A 24,210-nucleotide genomic window follows, 5' to 3' on the forward strand; every position below is an offset into this window, starting at 1 on the left:
TGAAGAATACGGGGAACGCAGTAAGACAATTAGAGTACTCTCGGATTATAGGAAGTCTGATGTACCTAATGAACTGTACTCGACCCGACATAGCCTACTCAGTCAGTAAGCTAAGTAGATTTACGAGTAACCCGAATAACACACATTGGAACGCCATAACGAGAGTGTTACGGTATCTAAGAAAGACGAAGGAGTACGGACTCCATTATACCACATATCCCGCAGTCTTAGAGGGATATGCAGATGCAAATTGGATATCAGATACCGACGACACTAAGTCAACCAGTGGATATGTGTTTACACTAGGAGGGGCTGCCATATCTTGGAAATCTTCGAAGCAAACGTGCATTGCTCGATCAACAATGGATTCAGAATTCATTACTCTAGATAAAGCAGGGGAAGAAGCAGAATGGCTGCGACAATTCCTTGAAGATATTCCAATATGGCCAAAGCCGGTGCCTGCAATCAACATACACTGCGATAACCAAGCAGCGATTGCACTGGCACAAAGCAAGATGTACAACGGTAAGTCTCGACACATTCGTCGGAGACATAATACCGTTAAGCAACTTCTCTCTGAAGGGATCATAACTATAAATTATATAAGATCCAAAGATAACCTAGCGGATCCATTTACAAAAGGGTTATCTAGAGAGTTAGTAGTTGCATCATCAAGGGGAATGGGGCTAACGCCTAAAGTAAATGAGTAAAGGCATGGTGAAACCCTACCTAGATGACTGGAGATCCCACGATCTAGGTTCAAAGGGCAACTGAAGCTATATCCTGACTCGACAGTAACACTGTAAGAGATTTCTATCTCTTACCCATTCCTAGGATGACAACAGTGTTACCTGCATTGAGAGGTTAAGCATTAAGCTTTTAATGAATCCGAAAACTTAGAACTTGATTCTAACGTGAGGTATAGCAGGATACCTTATTACGGATAACCTATATGTGTGTGAATTGATGCCGGTTCTATGGGAAGGTCGTCTAGGCCGACTTCTCTAAAGCACACACGAAATCGGGAATGTTCAGGGCCGAAATGAACACAACCGAGAACCTAAGTTAGTAAGGGATTAGCTGTGTGATAGCTATTTTGGATTACAATTCCCACGACTCAGTTCAAGACGTAAAGTTCACTGCCGTCCTTGTAGACCTTGTAGTTATTCACTAGGAAAGGTTCAAAGTCGAAAGACTACCTTCTTCCGATGCAGCGAAGTTCCGCTTATGAGCTCTGTCAGTGTCAGTCTGTCAGTATAGTATGTCTGCATATATCATAGCATAAAACCTCAAATTTTCATTCATGTGGGGGATTGTTGGAATCGGAGCCTATTTTGGCTCGAGCCGACTCGTCAAACTCAGAAACAGAACACGCCATTGCGTTCGTCTCGTCGAGCTCTACAATTTAGAGCCAAGAATCACTCAAATCCGATTCCGGATGAATGAGAAATTCAAGGTTAAAGTTTGAACGAAAAATAGGTTGAAATAGGTACTAAATTGTCAAAGATGACAAGTCAAGTTAGGGGGCACTTGCGCGAAGAGGACGCGCTCAAATCTGAACGGCCAGCGTTCATCGCGCAGATGTGCGCGAGATCTGACGTCTGGCGTTCTCTCCGCGTTCGGGCACGCTCCGGGCTACATCTAACGGTCGCGATTCTTCTCGGGCGGGCATCTCGCGGGCACGCCCAAACGCATCTGACGGCCAGCGTTCCGTCCGCGTTTTCAAGCGCGATCTGATGGCCCAAGATGAACCGACCCTCTTATATTCAGTTATAGTCCCTGGTTCCGAACAGTTGTGCTCTTTAACCCAAAAGACACTATACACCTATTCAATTCCTATATAAACCCATCAAACCCACTTCATTTTTCATCAATTCAATTCATTCTCTTCTTCTCTTCCCTTCTAACAATTAGAGGTTCTGGTTAGCCTAGAATATCTAATTAAAAAAGTATTTTCTAGAGGTTCTGGATAGACTAGAATATCTAGAAAAGGAAGAAAGAAGTCTCGAGTGAAATTTGAATTTCCGAAGCATCTAGAAGACCATCCGCATTAGTCAAAGAGCTCATAATACTAACAAAGGTTCGTCCGCTTTCAGAATATAGAAGTACCATCTTAAAATTCTGAAAGGTTAGTCGTTGTATCCCGAAGGCATTCACCCTAACGTTTGGTATTGTTACGGGAGTGTAAAATGTCTTAAGGAAAGAGAATTTATTCTTGCCTCGACTACATTAACACCTATCTCGGTTAGTCCGAAAGAAGGAATATTAATTAATCATTATTCCTTATTAATTTATCTCTCTATAAGTTAGAGAAAGGAAACTCTGTCTAAATTAAGCCAAGACAGAGAGAAATCGACTTATCGATTTGATAACCAGAGAAACAACATATTACTAATTGAGATCAAGTCCCTAGCTAGCTGGTTCCAATACCCCATCTCCTCCTACTTGACTGATAAAAAGTAAAGACTACTATTTGACCAAAAATCTAACCCCCCCCAATTATGAAACAAGTAAACAGTTAACCTCGATCGATTTCATAATTTGTGCAAGTTGAGGAGTAAGATTGGCCCAGCGGCCCCTCCATAGCTCTAGAGCTAGTTAGCTACCTGTAGTAGGCCAGCAAGCCTGGTGGGTCTTCTTCGTTTACAAGGGTCGAGGCTTCCTCCTTAAGCCCCAATCCTGAGTTGGAAGGCATTATGTTCCTGTCGGAACTAACTAGTGAAACGGTTAATATCTCGCTGTAGTTGGTTACAGAAGTAACAAAACAGTGGACCAATATAGGAAGGAAAACAAGAACCGAGTTTGGTAGCAATAAGTACTCAAATCCTATTTTATTGCTCTCATAAACTACATACATACTATTGGAATTCACACACTTCAACGAAATTGCAATGAACTCAAACACGAAATTATAACTCGAGATTGAGCTAGCTAGACTTAGAGTTTTAGACTGGAGTTAGTGTCTCCTTATCTGGTCGGGTCGGTCAGACGGCTTTCATAGAATCTTGCAATGAAAGCGGAGGCCTTCCTGTCAATGTCTGGTTCAGCAACCCATCTACCTTTGTCGTCGTCGCTAGGACGTACTTTTCTCACGTTCACTGCTTCATCCCATCCCATATCATCCATCTCCCTTGACCTCCTCCAAGACTTGAAGATGTTGAATAAGGAGAAGATTGAACCTGCAGACTTCTTTTGTCTGTTTCCCCCCATAATATATATAATCACTCTCTATATCTTAATTCTTCTTCTAAGTTTCAATCTTTCTTTGAACTAATAATACTACTAGTACAATCTTCGGTGGAGAATCTATCTATGGAAGTTTGTATTGACTAATCAAGTGAAATGATAATATGGAGTGGTTTGATTTTGACTGCTTGGCCGGCCCCTCGAGTGCAAATTTATAGACAGGGGAAAGGAAATGCTGAGGGAGAGAGCATAAGTCATGTTATAATCCATTACTTTACAAATTATTGGGTACAAACTGCTTTTATTTATTACTTTCTACTCCTCCTAACTTTCTTTGGTGTTTCCATGCTTTCTTTCTCTATCCACTCGAAACTTCATTTTCGATCACCTTTTCAAGAATCCTACCTATGAAGCAAACAATTAAGTGATAACATATCTTAACTTATAGCTTCTTTACTTTTTCTATTGTTTTTCTCTTCTTTTAATGATAAAACTACTATTAACCAAATATTTGGGACAATTACTAAATTCATATTAATAATCTAATGAACTAGATCGAAAGCATAAATTTCTCTTGTTTTGTTGACAACCCAATTTTACCATAATTATTTATGGACACTTACCTCCTAACCAAAGGAAAGAGAAGGGCCAACTCGATTACTTTAATCAAGAGGGATTTGTCTCAAGGGTAACTAAGAAGATGATGTTTATAGTTATAAAATACAAAGTGAGAAAGAAAAACAGAACTGAAAGGAAGCTTTAGTTATGTTTGATTAATAACAGTTTACTTTAAAGTGAATAGCTTTTAATGGAAATCTCACTGCAACTCCCAGCACAGCTTTCAAGCCGTCAATATTTTTATGGGCTTCAGTTACCAGACTTGATTTGATGATGAGTTGTGTTGTGGGTCTTGGTGGACAAGATTGACTAGGTTTTGCGGCAACAACGTATGGGCTTGGGCTTAGGGGGCAAGGTTTTCACCTTTGGGCCTCATCAGATGCACCCACAGATGACGGACCTTTTGATGTCCTCGCCGTTGGCCCATGCCAGTCCAACCAGAATTGGCGGGGTGGTGTTTGTTTTGTAGATGGGGTGACGATGGACTCATTTGGTCCGCGACTTCTTTTTCCCACCCTTAATGCTTAGGGGTAACAAGCAATGAATTCCTGTACCACGCAGATGGAAAGTGCATCTGGAGACGGATAAATGAAGCGGCCCGAGATAATGCAGAACTAAATTAGTGTAATGAAATGAGAGAGAAATAGCTAATGAGATAGAAATATTGATGTACAAAAATCCAAATTCAATTGATTCATACTAAAGTAATGAAAGCGAAATATGCTACTAGTCAAACAATTGAGTTAATCTGCACGGAGGGGAGGGTGGTGGGGAGAAACTAAGATCACAAAAACAAAATGTCATTTCTATTAGTATCAGCAGTAGGGAGGATCTTATGATCATAATTGTTATTAGTAGTATTAGGCTTGGTCTCCAAGGAGGAAGAAGAAGGCCTGAGAGCTCTCATGGGACTTGCAAAGGCCCATCCCCAACTCATCTTATTCCGACTTCGTAGTGGAGCAGCGGCGACTCTCCCATCATTATTGTTACTATTATCGCTGCTTGTTGTGGTGGTGCTGTTAGTTGCGTCGTTCGCTTCTTGGGGGGAGGAGGATGACAACCAGTAATTAGATGCCGAGGATGATGATGTCATACCGAATCCTCCAAAAATACCACCACATTTCACCCTTTCTTTCATGCGATGGTGGTGGTGGTGGTCAAACACCACCTTGTTGAGCTGCTTATTATTGGAGGAAGAGAAGGACTCTCTCTGCGACTCAACTCGCCTGAGGGTACTACTGCAGTCACCAAAGGAGATCCTATCAAGGAATGCCCCTGAGAAACTTCTACTGCCGCACCCCACAGATCGAGATCTTGCTACCTTCCTCCCAAACGAAGATGATGAAGAAGCATGACTGCTGCTGTTGGGGCTTTCAACCTCCCCCCCTTCGCGGCCGTATTCCCTCATCGTCCTTGACGCTGCTGATGCTGCTACATCAATATTGCTTCCGCCAGCTGCATCTGCTGGTTGTTCTTCACTGCCAGCCGTATTGTTGGTGCTACTGGTAGTCGGGGCTGGCTTATTGGTGGCGGTGGGTTCCGGTCCAACCACCACCAAAATATTCCTTTCTGATGTGGTGCCTCCTACTCCTCTGTCCCGGACAAACTCGCTTCTTCTCGTCCTGCTGCTGGAAGAAGAGGAGGATAGGTGAAAGAAGGACCAAAAACCCCTGTTGTGCTTCCTGGAGCGGTCGTCGTGGAACACTGGATGATGGCGTACTGGCTGCTGACTTCCTCCTACTCCTTCTCCTCCGGGTGGTGGTAGTGGTGGTGGTGGTGGTGGTGCAGCAGCAGCTTTAGACTTGCTCCTCTTAAGCATGACCAATAAGTTATCATTGACCGCCCCCACATAGGAGGAGGAGGAGGAGGAGGAGGAAGCCATGACTTTCTTGTTCTTCTTCTTCTGGATCAAAGGAAAGGGGATCCGAGTTCTATTATGATGATGATGATGATAGGTGTTTGTAGTTGAGGAGATGCGACCTCCATCATGGGCTGCTGATTGCAGAGAGGAATTAGAGGAAGAGGAAGAGGTGAGTGTTGCGCCAAATCTGGCAGCGCTAGTACTAGTGGGAACGGAGGAGGAAGAGGCATTATTGGGAGGAAGAGATGTGGAAGGAGGATGAGGGATGGGGAAGAAAGAAGGATCTGATTGGGATGAAGAGACGAGACGTCCAAGCTTCTCCTGAAGACAGAAAGCGCAGATCCCACCTGGGTTGTTGTTGTTCTTGTATGGGTGATTAGTGCATTGCATTTCGTCGTCTTCTCCTCCTCCGACGACTTCACTTCCTCCGACGACGACGACTTTATCCATCATCTAGCTAGCGCTTGTTCTTTAGTGATCAGATTCAGATCAGTCTCCTCCTCCTCTGTCTGTTAGATATATAGCTAGTGCTTGCTCATGTTGATGGATCCTGGCTAGTTGCTCATCATCTACTACTTCATTGATATTAGTATTTCTCCTTTTATCTCGGCGGCAGCGGCAGCGGCAGCGGCAGCAGCAGCAGCAGCAGCACTTGACCTAGCAGCAGCAGGAGGAGGAGGTAGAGAAAATGAAAGAGAAATAGAAAGTAATAGTGTTGTTGTTAGTAATGAATGAGTGTAGTAGTAGTGTGTGATTGTGATCAGTGGTGGATGTTGAGGAGAGAGAAGAAGAAGAAGCAAATAGGGTAAGCAAGTGAAGACAAGAAGAGATCATTAATTAAACACACCCCACCACCTCTCTCAGGATACATACACACGTACAGCTTTAACCATCCCACCCCACAAAAACAAAAACAAAATCAAAACAAAATTTCTTAATAAAAAGCACGTATCCTGGGAAGGGAGAGAGGGCCAGAGGGGTTTGGGAAGAAATGGCATCCATCTCGAGATTATGCACATGTTTCTATGACTACCCAACGGCTTTCTCTCTTTCTTCTTCTTCTTCTGAAACCCTAAAAATTTAATTTAATAGTGTGGGTGTGAATTAATTAATGAGACAAGCCATGTGATACTTCTGATTCTTTTGCAGAACGGAAGCGATGATGGGTGGTCAGGTCATTCACCAAGGAACCAAGGGAAGGAAGGAAATTAAATAACCAACCCACCCACCCCGTTTCCAGGTCTCTCATCTCTTCCAACTCTCTATACATAGTAGTTAGTATATTGCTGTTCCAATCAGTCCAACATCCAACCAAGAAAAATACATTATGTAATCTTTTCAGATCTACCACAATATTATTAAAATATACTCACCTAAAAGCCTCACTCTCGTCTAAATAATTAATGAATGCTATTTCTCATATTCAATTGTCTATTTGATCGAAAGACTAATTAACAGCCAACTTTCAACAAAAAAAAAAAAGGACTAACAGCCAAAGGGTTCAAATCATAATCTAACTCTTCTTCAATATGGTCAAACCCAAAATAATTTCTATCAAATTGCAAATGAATTTTATTAACAGAACACTTTATGCTATGTACAAATCAATATTAGGAGATTAAACTGGAAAATAAAAATTGATCATGTCTAAAGTGTCTAAACAATGGAATTAATTCTTAATAGAAGTTCAAAATTTCATGGTGAGGTTGTGAATTTTGACCGAAAAATTGCTTTACGTGAATCGTAGGAACTTCGTGCGATTCCATGATCGATGAAAGTTCCATGAAAATTCGAAGATTATACTGATGATCTAAAAAATGATCATCAAGTTGACTACAGTCAATAAGTCAAAAGAAGACTAAAAGTCCAACGGACCAACTCATATGAAGTCAACAAAAAAGTTGAATCCGAAAGAGGTTTGTTATCAAGCCCAGAACTAGGAAGTCAGTACGATCAAACTAGCTGTCTGAACCCTACTCTGACTCCAATATGACCAGATATGCTCTAAGATCTAAGTGAAGATAAGGGGGACTGCGTAAGTCGGACCAATACCTCAATCCTGAAACATGGTGGATCTCAACCGCCTCATCTCAGCCACTCAATACAGCCGGCTACCAAGGCCTATAAAAGGTAATGAACTCGTCTTAAAGCAAACACACAACAAGTAAGTACCGTTTCCATAAACTCAGGTTCACTCAATATTCAATTATTTAACTGCAAGGTAATCTGACTGTCTTGAGCGTTGAAGAGGTTTCCAGGTTACTTGTAGGTTTTGTCCCCATGTCGAGAGGAGAAAAACGAGATTTAATGTAGCAGACTCAACATCTCGAGTGATAGCTGAATGAAAAATTTTGACATCACCAAATTGACGTTAAAAGGAAGACTGACTCCAACAAACTATTATCATTCGGTAACTCGAATTCTAAACTCGACTCCTAGTAGAATCACATCTTTACTTACTTTCGAAGTATTTATTATTTGAAAGATAGAGTTAATAGTTCCGCTATCAACCACAGATATGGTCATCATCTTTCCATATTGTATTTCTGCAATCCATATCTTAACCTTCAGATAGTCTCCAAGGTAATCCTTGGTCCATGACCTTAAATTTCTTTATTCGATCGTATTGATAACGTATTATAATATCTTACCTTACGTTTTGTTAGTTGTAGTAAACTAAATAATCAGACTAGAACATAAAAATATGGCAGGAATAAAAGTGGTATTTCATTAGATTTCTCTTTTCACTGTAATCCTACAAGAAAACTGATAAAGTTACAAAAGATTTGGACAAAAAAAGGTTCCCAGCTGATGTGGCGGGTGTGGTTTGAAACTTTGACCAAATTTAGGCCGTTGAGAGATGAAAATCACAACCGACACACCAGTTGAAAACTTTTTTTTGTCAAAATCTTTTGTGATTCTAGCATCTCTCTATCCTACAAAGACTGCCTAAGGTAACGTATTTATACTCAATTCCATTTACTACAAGGCCCCATGTGCTTGAATATTTTTTTTTGGTTAAAAGAAGTGCTTGAATAGTTGAATGGATGAGGTGTGAGACATTTAATTGGCACATGACATCTTTTCCTTCTCCACCACCTCATGGTTGAAATTTTGGAAGTAAAGAACCATTATTATAAGAACCTCCATCAGTTTTTTTTTTTTTTTTGTCAAAGACACCTCCATTAGTTTGTAAGTACCATTGGTATTAATTTGGTCAGCCACACACATACATATATATATTTAGAGATGACCTCGAATTCTTGTCAATGCATAGATAATGTCATAATATTCTTACGAACTAGAAAAATGTCAACAGAGTAAAAATAATATTATTTAAAAAATGAACGAACTACAAAGTTTAATTTCCATCAATCTCCTCAATTTATGGAAGATAAATTACAACCGGGAAATTCAAAAAATATCTGTATAAAATGTGTATGAACAAAAGTTTAACAAGTCATCCGTAAAAAAAAATATTGAAACTAATAAATGCAGGAGGCATTTACAAAAACTATATCATATGAGCATCCGTGTCTTGGTAGAAATTAGAAATGAGATCTTGAAATTCCATGTAGTGTGCAGATGGATTTCTTGATTTGAGAAGGTCAAGAAGGTAGTGGAAGAGACCAATCTCACAATCTATCCTCAATGCACCTTTGTAAGAATATCCAAATTCTTCAACTGAAAGCTGAAGCAAGTTTTCAAACAAAGGGTGGTTTAGGTAATTGGTTTCCACTTCAAATTCACAAGGAATTTCCTTCCCAACACAAACTCTGACATGACCTCCTTCTGGGAGATAATCATGATCAGATATTGAAGATAATGAACTCTTCAAACCACAAAACAGGATCTTCTTCATTAAACTTGTCATCTTTAATTAATGCTGACTTGACTTGATGTATACAAGTTTATAAAACTTCTTCTTGATGATGATGTTGTTATTGTGAGTTTTGATGGGTACTTGGAGAATAGCTAGTTAAAGAGATATATCCAGAGAGAGAGAGGTGAGGTTGAATGAGCAAATACTTTGATGGATATTAGTGGAGAAGCAAATGAAGTTATATATAGGAAGAAAGAATGGATAGGTCAAAGGTGGGAAAGAGAACGGAAGGGAGGTGGAGATAGAGGAGGAGACGGAAGAGGTGGTGGTGGTGGTGCTCAGCCCAACGACACGTTGATGATTCCGCGGCTACCTTAAATTTTCAATAATTGTATTGGGGGGATGGATGGGGATTTCGTCAAACAGATTTGAGTGTATATACTTTACTCCAACCATACTCTTCTCTTCTTGTCCCACATCTTAACTACCAAGTTTTTCTTTCTTGGTTACCTTCATGGAGATGAAGGAAGTTGACTTCATACTAAGCCTGCCAATTACATATTTTAAGCAAAAAATGATTCTCCATCATTTCCTGCTGGATGACTCTATAGGCACCCCAATTTTTTTTAAGCAAAAAAAAAAAAATAACTGACAACTGGTCATTGACTCCCGTCAATCCAATTTAACTGAAACTCTGTACGCATACTTCTTTTGAACTGTCAAGTCTGTGAGAGTAAGCATACTCTCGAACTGGTTTTGGACTTGGACTCGTTCTGGTTCATGGACTGGCTTAGGCTCTCGGATTTTTCTTGGCTAAGAGTGCCATCCCATGGGTCTTCTCTTGGTGGAGAGATTCCCATCCCATGGGGCTCTTGCTTGCCATGAGTCCCTCAGAATGGGACTCTGACCGCCTGAGAGTCCCAATAAGAGATGGACTCTTAGTTGGACTTCATAAAAGAATTTTTTGGTTCCTAGTCCAAAAATCTACCCCTAAACACACATTTAGCCCCCCCTAATATTAATATAGGATTTTAAGCCAAAATAATAATTATAATAGATATTTAGTCCAAATTAGTTAAAGTATGTCTAGACTTCAAAGTTACAGTATTTTTCTGTATAAAAATTCTTGTTTTGTTTCATAAATTACCTGTAATTTATTGTTAAAGTTTCATACTTTATTTCATGTTTTCCATACTTTATTTCATTTTTTTTATATGTGTCATACATGACACGTTATTTATCAACAATGTTTCTTCCAAAACGAAAAGGACTAAAAACCTATTTTCTGGGAAGATTGGACCTTAAACTTTTTTTGAGCTTTATTTTGGACTTAACACCCATGGACCCTTTATAAAAAGGTCGAACCAAATCAGAAAATATGTGGAAAAGTTTCTATTTATCTTTTCAGCTACTCTGTTAGAAAGATTGATAGAAAAGAAACCTAATTGCCCATAACTGAAATTCATATAGTCAGTCAGAAGGGGTACTGATCTTCAAGATATAGTGTCACCATCACAAGGAGATCTAGAAGCTCTTTAATCGTGGTTCTAACTAAGCATCAGTGGATTAAGTCAATTTGTTTGTGTATCTCAAGTAGAAGAACTTCACTTGAAGTTTTAGATCTTCGGACAAGAAGAAGCATATTCAAAGTTTGTTCAAGAAAGCAAGAGATATCTTTCTGGCCCAAGTTAATTCATGTTGTGTTTGTGCATGTGCTACTGAGTAAATAGTGTTAGCCGTTAGACGGCTGATATTCTGCTAATAGCATTAGGCTATGTTAAATCCAAACGGTGGCGTTAGAGTATCTTGCACAAATAAATTCTAATTAGTTTTTCGAATAAAATGTAACAAATTAGGATTTGTTTAATTTTTATAAATATGTTTCATATTGTAAAGGTTTCAAATTTATTGTTATTCGGTTTTCAAGAGATTACCTTTTGAGAGAAAAAAAAGGTTGCTTTGGGAATCAAGAGACCTAAGTCTTGGACTAGGTTTGAGAGCATGACTCGGACCTAGTCTGAGACGTCATGGTCAAAGACTGATCCCATTCCGAAATGCACGAATTTGTGACTGAGTTGCTCTCGGGTTTAGAAATGGAGATTATTTGAACTCTTGTCCGAGTAGGAATTCAGTTGCGACCGCAAGTTTTCCGTTTCATGTCTATTTTGAAAATCTTGACTCGGGTCGGACCAAGGCTCAAAACAAAAAATTTTCTAAACCCCAAACTTGCGAAATCAAAATAGAAAGGGTTATTTCCCTAATGGCCCCCAACTTTGTGACTAGCTTCCCGCCTGACCCCCTACTTTACGAGAAATACCCATATGGCCCCTTTCCGTTATAACACCGTCACTCTCTCTCCTCCATCATGTTTTCTCTCTCTGCCCACTCACGCCACATCATCTGTTACGCCACCTCATCACCTTCTCCGACAGAAGTCGCCGGCCGGCCAAATTTCCGGTCGGTGACCTTCAAACTAAAAAAAAAAAAATTTGTTCTCTCTTCCTCTCTCTCTCTCTAAAATTACTCCGGCGAAGGGAGACCTTCGCCGGAGTGGTTTTTTCTTCAAGGAACAGACCAGGTCTGTTCAGTGAAGAACAGACCAGGTCTGTTCAGTGAAGAACAGACCGAGTCTGTTCAGTGAAGAACAGATCGAGTCTGTTCCTTGAAGAACAGATCACTCCGGCGAAGGTCTCCCTTCGCCGGAGTAATTTTAGAGAGAGAGAGGAAGAGAGAAAATTTTTTTTATTATTTTTTTTAGTTTGAAGGTCGCCGGTCGGAAATTTGGCCGGCCGGCGACCTCTGCCGGAGAAGGTGATGAGGTGGCGTAACAGATGATGTGGCGTGAGTTGGCAGAGAGAGATAACATGATGGAGGAGACGGTGTTATAACGGAAGGGGGCCATATGGGTATTTCTCGTAAAGTAGGGGGTCAGGCGGGAAGCTGGTCACAAAGTTGGGGGCCATTAGGGAAATAACCCAAATAGAAAATAAAGAACAAGTTTAATTTCAAGTTTGTAAGATCTATGAGTCTTGTAATTAGAAGTTTTAAGGTCAAATGTCCATCGATGAGCGAAATGATGTTCGAATAGGAGAATTCAATGGAGGTTTGAGGATTGAGATACATTGCAAACCAAGGCGAACCAAGAAGAATCATAAATAGATTAGATCTTATAGGTTATATGGGTCATACTAAGATCAAGTTGATTGCTCGGGTGTCTCAAGTAGAGAAGTTGCAATTTAGAGCTCTTGATCATGGATGAAGCAATTAGTTTATATATAGTCATCGCAAAAGCGATTCAGGTGTAATTCCAATCCAAATTAGTGCTTCTGTCGAATTTTATCCAATTTTAGAAGATTGACAATACGCTACTTACTCTTTAGCATGATAATTACATTTACGTTGAAGGCAGAATGCTAATTTCTAAAATTTAAGTGGAATTAGTGCTCTTGCAAAAACATTGGTGGAAATTAAGAGAGATAAAATATATTATTTAATTTATTTTCTACGGAAAAAGTTTTTAAGCTATGGAGTTAGTCAAAACAAACTTGAGAAACAAGATGAGTAATTTGCGGTTAAATAATAGTTTAGTAGTCTTTATTAAAAGAAAAAATTTTGGTGAAATTGAGACTCGATTGTGCCGATATTTCAAAACATGAACTCTTGTAGAACCCAATTGCATTTGTAATCCTTCATATATCAATATAATTAATTTGTTAATTTAATATGTTTGCAAGAAAAAAATTATTTAGGTAAATAATTTCGTGTCCCTAAGTCAAAATTCTGGGTGTGTCCCTGCCATCAACGCTATAGCACCAGTAACTACAAGATTATTTGGTTGACCTTATGATGTTAAACGAATAAAATTGCAATAGAGCGTAATAAGAGTAGTAAATTTATTTTGTAGGCATTACGCTCTAGAACATGCCGACCTAAAATAGTATACTGAAAGAACATACCCCAAACGTACTGCATTAGGACGTGATATGTATCACAAACTTGTACAAGTCCTAGGGACCTGACTGAATTACGTTCTAGGCAACACTGAGAGAGACCAACTACATCTATACCACTACGAAAAGAAACACCAACTTAACCCCTACAATTAAAAGAAAACAAAGGAAGCCAATTTGTGAGGCAACAAATGAAACACAAGCTCAAACAATAGATTAAAAGTTCAACACATATCATCAATCAATTCAATACAAATAATACTGTTCTTGTTTTTAAATTAAATAACAATGATAATAATTTTACGGCCGAAAAAAAATTGCATCTTAAAAGGTATCGTCATAATCATCCCCCATCACTAAAAAATAGAAAGAAAACAAAACGAGAAAAATATAATCTAAAACAGATAATATCATAACAAGGGGTAATAACCTGGTGGAAAACACTTGACTAAACCCCATATCAGACTTCTCAGATTGCTTTTTATGGGTGACCAATTTATATTGAAGGCACCCGCCTTAGGCTTATTCAGTTAAGTAATCAATGTAGGGAAGTGATTAAGAACCAAAACAATCTTCCCTCTTTTGCACCCGAACTAATAAAGAATCAAGGGGACTTCTACTACTACTACTACAAGAAAATTGTCTACTTAAGAACTTACCGAAACAATAAACAGACGAACAGCTTATGATTGACATTGTCGAACGATGGCGTCCCCTTTCCACATTGCAGATTAGATATTGGAAACCGACCCTCAAAAATGCACCAAAACCCCCCTTCCGCATCTATCTACACCTTCGCAGAATCTCATCACCAAATGCTCTTGTACATTATGAGCAGCTACTTTTGTCTCAGAGCAAGGTTAAAGACACATGTCCTTGAATTAGATTTCAAGGACCTACTAGTTACAATCCAGCCCACATTCTATAAGGATAGGCCCATCGGACTTCGCCAAGAACGGATCTACCCTAACCCACAACAAGGAGAAGATTGAAGCAAGAAGGATCGACCACACAATGATGATGGTGGGTGTTCTGTTCTGTCGACCCAGTAGACCCTTGAGGAAGGGGTACAGATGAACAATCACCCAGAAAGCGAAGAAGAGCTTACCAAATAGAGGTCCCCATGACTCGTACCCATTATTTATAGCATTTGAGACTCCAGCCACCACTCCTACAATATTTATTATCAGCAATGTTGTTGGGGGAATGAGCAACGTTGTCCACTTGAATTCGTATAATTCCGAGAATTCTTCGTCATCCCCAGCCTTAGATGTCACAGTAAAGTTAGTGTCGACACCGGCCAATACCTTCAGCAACCCCTGGAAGACTGCAAAAAGATGCGCAGAAACACCTCCAATCACCCAAAACTGTTCATTTCTCCACCATTCATCAACACCAACACCACTCCATCTCATCTCCAGTATACCCGTAGCAAAAATACAGATGAAAAGTGACAAAAACCATAAGCTAGCCGCATTACTTAGCTGCACCGTAAAAAGAACAAAAGTAAAGGATTGTTTACATACTATGACAACCAACCAAAGAAAAGAGAAATGTGAAACTATTTGCCAAAAAAGAGTAACCGTAAGGTAAAATTCGTACCTCTGGAGTGATAAATTTTCCTGTGATCAGGCAGATGGCAGGTAAGGTACAGTAAGCCAACAAAGGGAAAGACGTCCATGGATATATTGTAGCGTTTATGTAAGAGAACCTCTCTAACCATTTAAGTCCACCTCCATACCCATACCAAAGAGGACAATGCCTGCTCAAGAAAATCTCAACAGACCCAAGGGCCCAACGGAGGACCTGATGCAGACGATCAGAAAGATTGATAGGTGCAGATCCCTTAAATGCTGGTCTTGTTGGAATGCAATAAATGGAACGCCATCCATGGCAGTGCATCTTAAACCCCGTCAAGATATCTTCTGTAACGGAACCATAGATCCACCCAACCTAGACAAAAGTAAGATATTAGTAGAGAACAATCGAATGAGAAACTGTGACTTTAGTTTCTATCACATTTCTCCGGTTATGGCACTAGTAGTGAGAAGACAGCTGTAAACCAGTGAAGTTACCTCTTTTCCCCAATCTGTCTTGTCCTCATACCCACAACTAATGACATGAATAGCTTCTTTGAGCAATGAAGCAGCGCTAGCCCTTTTTAGGGCCCCACCATCCTCCATCAGAGTGGATGCCACAAATACTGGAGACTGCCCAAACTTCTTTTCCAACTTTTGTTCAGACGGCAACACACTTTTTTCACTTTCTATTCCTGCATGAGAAATCTCTGACGTTAGATGATTAAAATGATAAAAAAATAATACAGAAAGAACAGAAAAAGGAAGGAAAGAAAGAACGAAAGAAACCAGACAAGACCACTAAATACCTTCAAATCCTTCCTCTATACCCTCTAAAGCAAGCACAGGAGCCTTTGCTTCTTCCTTCTTAGCATTCTTCTTTTTCTTGTCAAATTTTGGTTTTGCAGTCTTCTTCTTTCGCTTACCTGAACAACAGCATCCACAGCATAACCACTTCGGCAGGCAGTTGCATGTTCTAGTGGGCGGTCTCTTTTTCTTTGGAGCATCGAAGCCATAGAGTGCCTGTCTTCTGAAAAGACATCCTGTTCCCACATAAATGGGTCCTTGAATCCCATCCAACCCTTTCATATTGATCTGATGAAAAAACACGTTATTAGTTTCAGGAGTACTAAAAATGTAAAGTAGAAGAACAAACAGCTACAAGATCTAAAGGACATCATGCTTACATCAAAGAACACAGTATTCCTGTTAGCATACCGATCGTTGCGATCAATACCATCGAACCTCTGGGGAAACTGAACGTAGCACACTTTCTTTCCGACTAAAGGATCCATCATGAAACACATTCCTTCTCTAATAGCCTTACTGTTGTTAATGTAGTGATCACAATCCAAGTTCAACATATAAGGCGCATTTGTAAGCACAGCAGAAACTCTGACCTGTTTCCAGTTGAGTTCAGAGGAATAAGAAACATATATTTTACTACCTGGACAGAATACGTCGAAACAGAGTAGTTGGTGTCATTAGTTACCAGGGCATTCATAGCACCAGCTTTTTTGTGATGATTGAATCCTGGTCTCTTTTCTCTCGAGACATAAACAAGGCGTGGCAATTCATTTCCATCAGTGTCAGTCCCTCCACTCTGCCCTAGGAAAACCTGCATGTGATCTCACAAAACGAAACTTTAGAACCAAACTAACCTTGACTATCAGCAATGCAACTCAAATAGAAATAAAACTGCACCTGAATCATCCCAGGATGATCTCGAACATCATTTCCAGGCCACGGGGTCCCATCCTGCATGGTCCACCCTTCTTCTGGAACTTTTTGAGCCTTGGCAACTAAAGCATTAATTCGAACTTTGAACTCCTCGTACTCCCTCTGCAAGCATGATGTAGATTTTACTACGCCAAATATGACCCTTGACAACAAGAATTCTGATAGGATGGGCTAAAACAATTAATGTACAATCTACTTACCTTCATTGCTCTTCTCTCCTTCACGAATGAAGGTACGATCTTATCCTTCAGATAATCCATCTTTTGAGCAAAATAAAATTCTGGTGCTCGTGGCTCAATATTGAATTTCTTACAAAAAGGTACCCACTTTCTTGCAAATTCAGATGTCTCTGATAACGCTTCAAATGTCAGCATGGCAGCACCATCATCAGAAACATAGCACGATATCCTGTCAACTGGGTAGTCTACAGCAAGAATGGACAGAACTGTGTTTGCAGTGACTATAGGCGGCTCTTTCAAAGGATCCACTGTACTGACAAATAAATCTACTGGTGCTAGCTGAGAAGGCTGCCCTTCCTTCTCATACCTGAAATACACAACTAAATTGTAATCCACCCAAAGAGCATTATAGATGGATCAATGAATCCAATAGCAGGTGATTTACCTCAAGGATAGCCTGTCAAGATACGTTTCCCTCTCAATTGGTAGCCACTTTGGAAACTGATCAAGAATCCACGAAACACCAAACCAGATCTCACAGATAACAGATACAAGCCACAGTCCAAAAGCATCATTCACAGGATTCGTTACTCGGTAATGAAAGAAAAATCCAATAACTACAAGCCGGATTATAATGATCATTCGATACGGGTTGATTTGGCTCGAGGGTATAGGCAACTTTCTGGATAATGGTTGCCTACCTTCATCCATTCTGATCAAAGAGAATTGAGAAGATCATTTAGATTTACATATCAGTTTTCACCAGTAACCTGTTGCTTACTATAGAAGCCCTGAGGATTTATAGACACCATTTCTTAACCACTGTCTCATGAATCAATAACTGTCAAAAATTATAGATAACTGGGCACTCTTCTATAAAAATACAAAACTTAACTACAATTACAACAAAACCTGCTCTAATGATAGTGCACAAGGGAGTCCTAAAGAGTGTAAAAATAAGCTGGCTACAGGGATCAAACCATTAGATGCTCACAATTACAAGACATGGCAATTAACTGTATAATCAAGATTTCTGGAAAAGATTAGTGAGTGCTTACAGAGGTAGGTCAGGCCCATCATCGTCATTGTCCCAATCTTTGCCACCATTCTCATTCTTCATCACTTGTAACTTTTCTTGCTTTTGCTTCCAATTCTCCACCCTCTCTTTCCAAGCAACGCTTCCATAACCATAAGCAGCCAAATCCTTCGAAGGATCCATAGATCTGGGTTGAACTACATTATAGAATCGCTAGGTTAGTCCACAAGTTTTCAACTTACGAAACAACAGACAGACTCTCAAACATAAGAATGATAATCAGAGAACCAAGAAACAAAAAAACCCCACTATCAGTGTGTACCTGGGAAACCTGGTTCAGAGAAAGGAAGGGGGTGAATTCTTTTCCCTCCGCCACCCATATAAGACGGAACTAAAGCATGGTGTTCTGGAGGAATATCATCAACCTGCAAAGGTAAAAATTCATTCTTCGGATCAGAATTCAATAACTATCGACAAATGGAGACCAGATCATTGCAACTGAAATGACAAGAAAGATCCAGATTCACCATATCATGAACTAACAGTAGTCAATGGAACTGAATCAGTAAGAAATTAACCAAAGGAAAGCAAGATTTGGGCTTTGTCAAGTACCATTTGGCCGTTAGTAAGCAGAGGAACTTGAGGCATTGTACGAGCAACATGAGGCATATCCATATCTCCAGCTCTACCATAGCTCATATGACCATGAAGCATCGACTCGGCAAGATACTGATGCATATCTTGCCCATCCCTCCCCATGAAATTAAACTCATTTTCAAGATCATCAGTGCCATCCTCTTCTTCATCACCAGCAACTCTAGCACACCCTACAAAATTCAACCAAACTCCAATTAAGGTATCCAAACAACCCACTGTTTAAATTTCGATATAGAGAAAACTGTTGTTACCTTTGAGACGTTTAAACCTAGTTTTACATTGAGGACAGACTTGACTTCCTTCTTGTCTCTCATACTCATAGCAAGTTTGGCAAATCGGAAAAGCACATTCATTACAAGCCACAAAGAGCTCGCCATCAACTGTTAATCCAACATCATCACCACAAATCTGGCAAATTTGCCCACTTAATTGCTGTAAAGGCCTCGGCTACAAAATCAGAAGAATACCCAAATTAGGTCAAAATGCACCTATACAAAATTGAACATCAGTATCATAATGAACACATGAATTACTCACAGCGGCTTCTCCTTCTCGGCGAATGACAACAAGCTCATTCCTGTTATGAGAACCGGCAACTAAACCGGCACTAGCCTCCATTGCTTATAGAGAGTGAAACCTACTGTCAGAAAAATCCCAATTATGGTCCAGATCTGTCAGATTTTAAGAAACCCCATACAGAAAAATCCCATCTTTTTCAGTTTCTAATAACCAATTGGTATGAGATCTGGAAGGAAGTGATATATGTTTCAGTAAGTGATAAATGAATCGACTTTTTTCTTATTAGTCCTCTCTTCTTACCCAGACCCAACAATCACTATAAAAAGAATCTCACTCTTCCTCTTTCAGTAAAATTACTAATAACTTTCAACCCAGAGAAAGAATAAGACTATATTACTGAAGAATTAGAACATTATTAGATAGAGAAACCCTAATTACAACAACAACTTCTGTAATGCCACTCGTCTCCGCCGACACAACTTATGCGTCAAACTCCCTCTCTCTCTCTCTCTCTAATAATGAAGCAACTGTAAAAACAACGATTGAAGATCAAATTTTTTTTACAGTTTTAAACTGTGAAAGATAATTACTCTGGGTATATAAAGATCATCTAAATTAAAATCAAAACGGGAGATGGATTTTATTTGTTAAGAGAGAGAGATAATTCTTGGACCAAAAGTCGTCAATTAATGAAAAATTATTTTTAATAAGATGATTCGAAGAAGAAACCAAAGCAGATACAGTGAGTGAGGAAGAAAAGAAATAAAGAAAGGGCAGAAAGACAGCTGGATTTCAGCGTCACATCGCTAAACGGGCAGCTGCCCGTACCCCACCACCTTCACTCCTTCTCAGTAATTTCCTGCCCCTTATTTTATTTCGTTAACTCAAAAAATTTTGACAAAAGAAAATTTCTAACTTTTACAGGTATGTAAGTAGCTTGACGCACCTCCGACAGAGAGAAATAACTTTTATAATCCTTGTATCATTGTGATTTTATCACTATTAATGGATATGTATCCCTTGGATTCAAAAAAAAAAAAAAAAAAACTAATGTTGCAGGTGCGGTTTGAAACTTTGGCCAAATCTAGACCGTTGAGAGATGAATATCACAACGGTCACGTCAACTGAAAACTTTCATTTGTAAAAATTCTTTGTAATTCTAGTATCCCTCAACTCAAAATACGTTCTAATTTGTGTTATGAAAAAAGGTTGAAATTCTTAACTTAAAAACATATCTAATGCCAACACTCTGCAATAAAGAAGTGTCCATGTCCATCCGGAGGCGGAACCAGGATTTCAAATCAGGGGAGGCGAACCTTAACTTGAACTTCACAAATTCTTTCGTAAGCAAAAAAAAGAAACTATATCGGTTTCTACTTACAAGCATGTACTGTCCAGAAATGATAACTGAAAGTTGGTACAAGACACCTGTAGAAACGATTGATCAAGCTAAACCCTTTGAAGTGGATCTTAGATAGAAAAGAACAAAAGAAGTAGAAGATACACAAATTAAGTTCGCTAAACAATAGTCACCTATTCATCAATACCAATTACAAATCAAATTGTTTACTAGATTACACAGTAATTATAATATCTAGCTTTATATTTTCGAATCACATTCTACCCTTTCTATTCAAATAAGTAATCAAATTATTCATTTGACCGAAATAGCAGTACTTAATCCAGGTTTAAGGTATTGAGAGACTAATTTAAATGAAACCTAGTTTTGAGTCAACTTCCATGTTATATTATAAACTATCCAGGTTTTGCAAAAAAAATTTCTATGAGTTAATTCCTATATGGCCCCCTACTTTGTGACCAGCTTCCTTCATAGCCCCTTTTTTTTCGTAAATTCAAATATGGCGCCCTTTTCTTAACACCGTCAGTCAACTTTTATGGTTAATCTTTTTGTTTCCATATTTACCCTTCTTATAAGAATGATTTCAAAATTCAAAATTGACCCCCTTTTAAGTTTGGATCAATTTCCAAAAACTTATAGCTACTTTAGAAAAAACTAGGGGGCCAAAATAGAATACATACAAAAAAAATTTAAAAACACCTCATCTCTCCCTCTCTCTCCTCCACATCATGTATCTCGCCACCTCATCATCTTCTTCGATGAAGGTCGCCGGCCGGCCAAATTTTCCGGCGACCTTCAAAATATATATATTTTTTTTTATCTTTCTCTAACTAATCTCTCTCTCATTTCTCTCTCTCTCTCCCATCTCTCTCTCTCATCTAACTATAATTCCGGCGAAGGGGAGGAGCCCCTTCGCCAGAATAACCAGACCGAGATCTGGCTTCAACCAGATCTCGGTCTGGCTGGTTGAAACCAGATCCCGGTCTGGTTTGAAACCAGACCGAGTCTGGTTATTCCGACGAAGGGGCTCCTCCCCTTCGCCGGAATTATAGAGAGATGAAAGAGAGAAATGAGAGATAGAAATAAGAGAGAGAGAGATGGGAGAGAGAGAGAGAAAAATGAGAGAGAGATGGGAGTGAGAGAGAGAAATGAGAGAGAGATTAGTTAGAGAAAGATAAAAAAAAAATAAAAAAAATTTGAAGGTCGCCGGAAAATTTGGCCGGCCGGCGACCTTCATCAGAGAAGATGATGAGGTGGCGAGAGACATGATGTGGAGGAGAGAGGCGATGAGATGGAGGAGAGAGAGGGAGAGATGAGGTGTTTTTAAATTTTTTTTTATATGTATTCTATTTTGGCCCCCTAGTTTTTTCTAAAGTAGCTATAAGTTTTTGGAAATTGACCCAAATTTAAAAGGGGGTCAATTTTGAATTTTGAAATCATTCTTATAAGAAGGGTAAATATGGAAACAAAAAGATTAACCATAAAAGTTGACTAACGGTGTTAAGAAAAGGGGGCCATATTTGAATTTACGAAAAAAAGGGGGCCATAAAGGAAGCTGGTCACAAAGTAAGGGGCCATATAGGAATAACTCTTTTTCTATTGAAAGATCAAAATATAATCATTTTCACATAAAAACAACAAACTTCTAAAATAATTATAAGAGAAACAATTAGGAGTATAGATTTTCGAATAAAATTTTCTTTAACAAATTTCATATGGAACAATTTATAAAGATAAACCCTAAACCAATTTAGATAGAGAAACTATAAGCTATAAGAAATTATGAATATATAATTTACATAAGTTCAATTCCCCAAATATTAAACTAATCAATAAAAAAAACAAGAGGTAAACAAGTAATCCCTAAATAATCTACAAAGAAGAAACTAAGATTCTAAAACAAATTCAATTAGTGATTACCTGAATGATTGAATCAAAGCATGAAAACTAAAATACTGAAGAATTTTGAGAGAGATAAGATGAATAAAAAATCTTCAATCTCTTCCTCTCTCTCGCCCTCCAAAATCTCTAGGTTAAGCTTTCTCTTGGTTGAGTTTTCACAGAACCCTCACACGCTCCAAACTCTTACTCTCGGACCAGTAGTCTCGGTTAAGCTTTCTAAAACATTTTCTAAAGAAAAAAAGTAAAATGACTAAAATACCCGGCTTTATTCGAAATTTTTACAAAAATTACCAGGGGCAATTGCCCCTTCCTGCCCTCACATAGGTCCGCCCATGTGTCCATCCAATCTCATGGAAGCGGTTTTCCGGCGATGGCGGTGGTTTTCTGGTGACATCGATTGTTTTCGTTTTTTATTTTCAGTCGATCTTTAAGGTCTTTTCATTCGCGACCTCTAGGGTCTTTCCATCCGTGATCTTTAGGATCTTTTCATTTTTCGACCTTTACGGTCATTTTATTGAGTATGTGTCTAGTCTCATTTCTTTCTCTTCATGAGGCACTTTGCATTTAAAGGTATGTAACTCTCATGAAATTTTCAGATGAGAAAAATAATTATGATCATCCATGTAAACATACTTATTAATGGAAAATTTTCCCCTAGCTCGCTTCAAAAAAAATCTCATGAAAGTGCAAATTCAAGATTACTGAACTTGGTTATAAATAAAAGGGTTATTTCTCAAATAGCCTCCAACTTTGTGATAGGCTTTCTGCCTAGCCCCTTACTTATAAAAAATACTCAGATGACCCCTTTTCTCAGTTACCGTTACAACATTGTTAACTAGTCATCACCTCTCTTTCATCCAGCTCATCGCCTCTCTCTGCTACCTCACATTCTCGCCACCTCATCTTCTTCACCGGCGAAGGTCGTCGGCCGTCCAATTTTCCGGTCGGCAACCTTCAAACATAAAAAAAATTTGTTTATCTCTCCTCTCTCTCTAAAATACATTTTTTTTCATATCTCTCTCTCGCTAAAAACTCCGGCGAAGGGAGTTCGTGATGAAGATGTGTTCTATATAACACTCAGAATCTCTAAGATTGAGTATTGCATTGGAGATGCTTTCATGTGTTATATAATTAAATGAATTACTTAAGTGACACTAAGATTTCTTCGATAAGACACTCTAAATTTAGAGTATCCTCTTAGGAATTTTATATAATAAATGTTTTTTAGATATTCGAGTTGAGTTTTGCATTGGATTAAAGAAAAACTCTAAAAATCTTGTGTGACACTCTAAATTTTAGAGTTTGAGTGTTGCATTGGAGTTTGAGTTCATGGAATGGGACTCCACCCCGCCTGGCCGGACTTAGGCCTAAAATGATTTTTATGAACTTTGATTGATGACTTGGATTTTGGTCGACTCATGTGTTTCTCAGTCGTTTTGTTGACTTTTCAACTCGATTAACTTGAACCATTATTTAGTTCAACAACATCTACTCTTTTAAATTATTTATGTCGGGGTGCCTATAGACGAGTAGTATCGCACCCAATATGCGGATTATGTGATCGGATAAGAGTTTTTAGATAAAGTCCAAGTCCGACCATTAGCCATAGACTAAACGGGTAACGGTGTAAGCACTGCCCGTCACAAGCTTTAGGCAGTCTATTTGCCTATCATACATGGGCTTACGGACTGAGGTTTGAGCTCTCGGTGTACGTAGACACCATTCGGGGATTTGGGTTGATGAAGTAAATTAGTGTGTGTCAACTTTTCATGAAAATTCATTACTTGGTCGTCTTGGAAGAT

The 24,210-nt window shown here is 39.0% G+C and overlaps 2 protein-coding genes across 3 annotated transcripts; both read right to left on the reverse strand.

Annotated features, from left to right (window-relative positions):
- Positions 1-4,468: 4,468 nt before the first annotated feature.
- LOC147551516 (uncharacterized) lies at positions 4,469-6,961 on the reverse strand. Of its 2 annotated transcripts, XM_086672306.1 has the most exons (2): positions 5,684-6,931; positions 4,469-5,530 (listed from the first exon to the last, which is right to left on the reverse strand). In XM_086672306.1, exons 1-2 carry the CDS (start codon positions 6,116-6,118, stop codon positions 4,589-4,591), a joined length of 1,377 nt encoding a protein of 458 aa, XP_086528432.1. In that variant the 5' UTR covers positions 6,119-6,931; the 3' UTR covers positions 4,469-4,588. The 2 variants fall into 2 exon arrangements, with proteins under 2 accessions (XP_086528432.1, XP_086528431.1); XM_086672305.1 differs by having other exon boundaries at positions 4,469-6,961.
- Positions 6,962-13,614: 6,653 nt separating this feature from the next.
- Positions 13,615-20,057, reverse strand: LOC147551517 (putative cellulose synthase A catalytic subunit 5 [UDP-forming]). The gene is made up of 14 exons (XM_086672304.1): positions 19,165-20,057; positions 18,879-19,074; positions 18,583-18,797; positions 18,293-18,395; positions 17,993-18,167; positions 17,380-17,646; positions 16,956-17,301; positions 16,720-16,857; positions 16,508-16,633; positions 16,203-16,415; positions 15,825-16,110; positions 15,514-15,710; positions 15,041-15,391; positions 13,615-14,922 (listed from the first exon to the last, which is right to left on the reverse strand). The coding sequence occupies exons 1-14, from the start codon at positions 19,243-19,245 to the stop codon at positions 14,338-14,340; spliced, it is 3,279 nt and encodes a 1,092-aa protein (XP_086528430.1). The 5' UTR covers positions 19,246-20,057; the 3' UTR covers positions 13,615-14,337.
- Positions 20,058-24,210: the final 4,153 nt, after the last annotated feature.

Source organism: Eschscholzia californica, unplaced genomic scaffold (genome assembly GCF_041429995.1).
Source record: "Eschscholzia californica isolate CP2 unplaced genomic scaffold, dmEscCali1.0.p SCAF_3, whole genome shotgun sequence".
Lineage (NCBI taxonomy): Eukaryota > Viridiplantae > Streptophyta > Magnoliopsida > Ranunculales > Papaveraceae > Eschscholzia > Eschscholzia californica.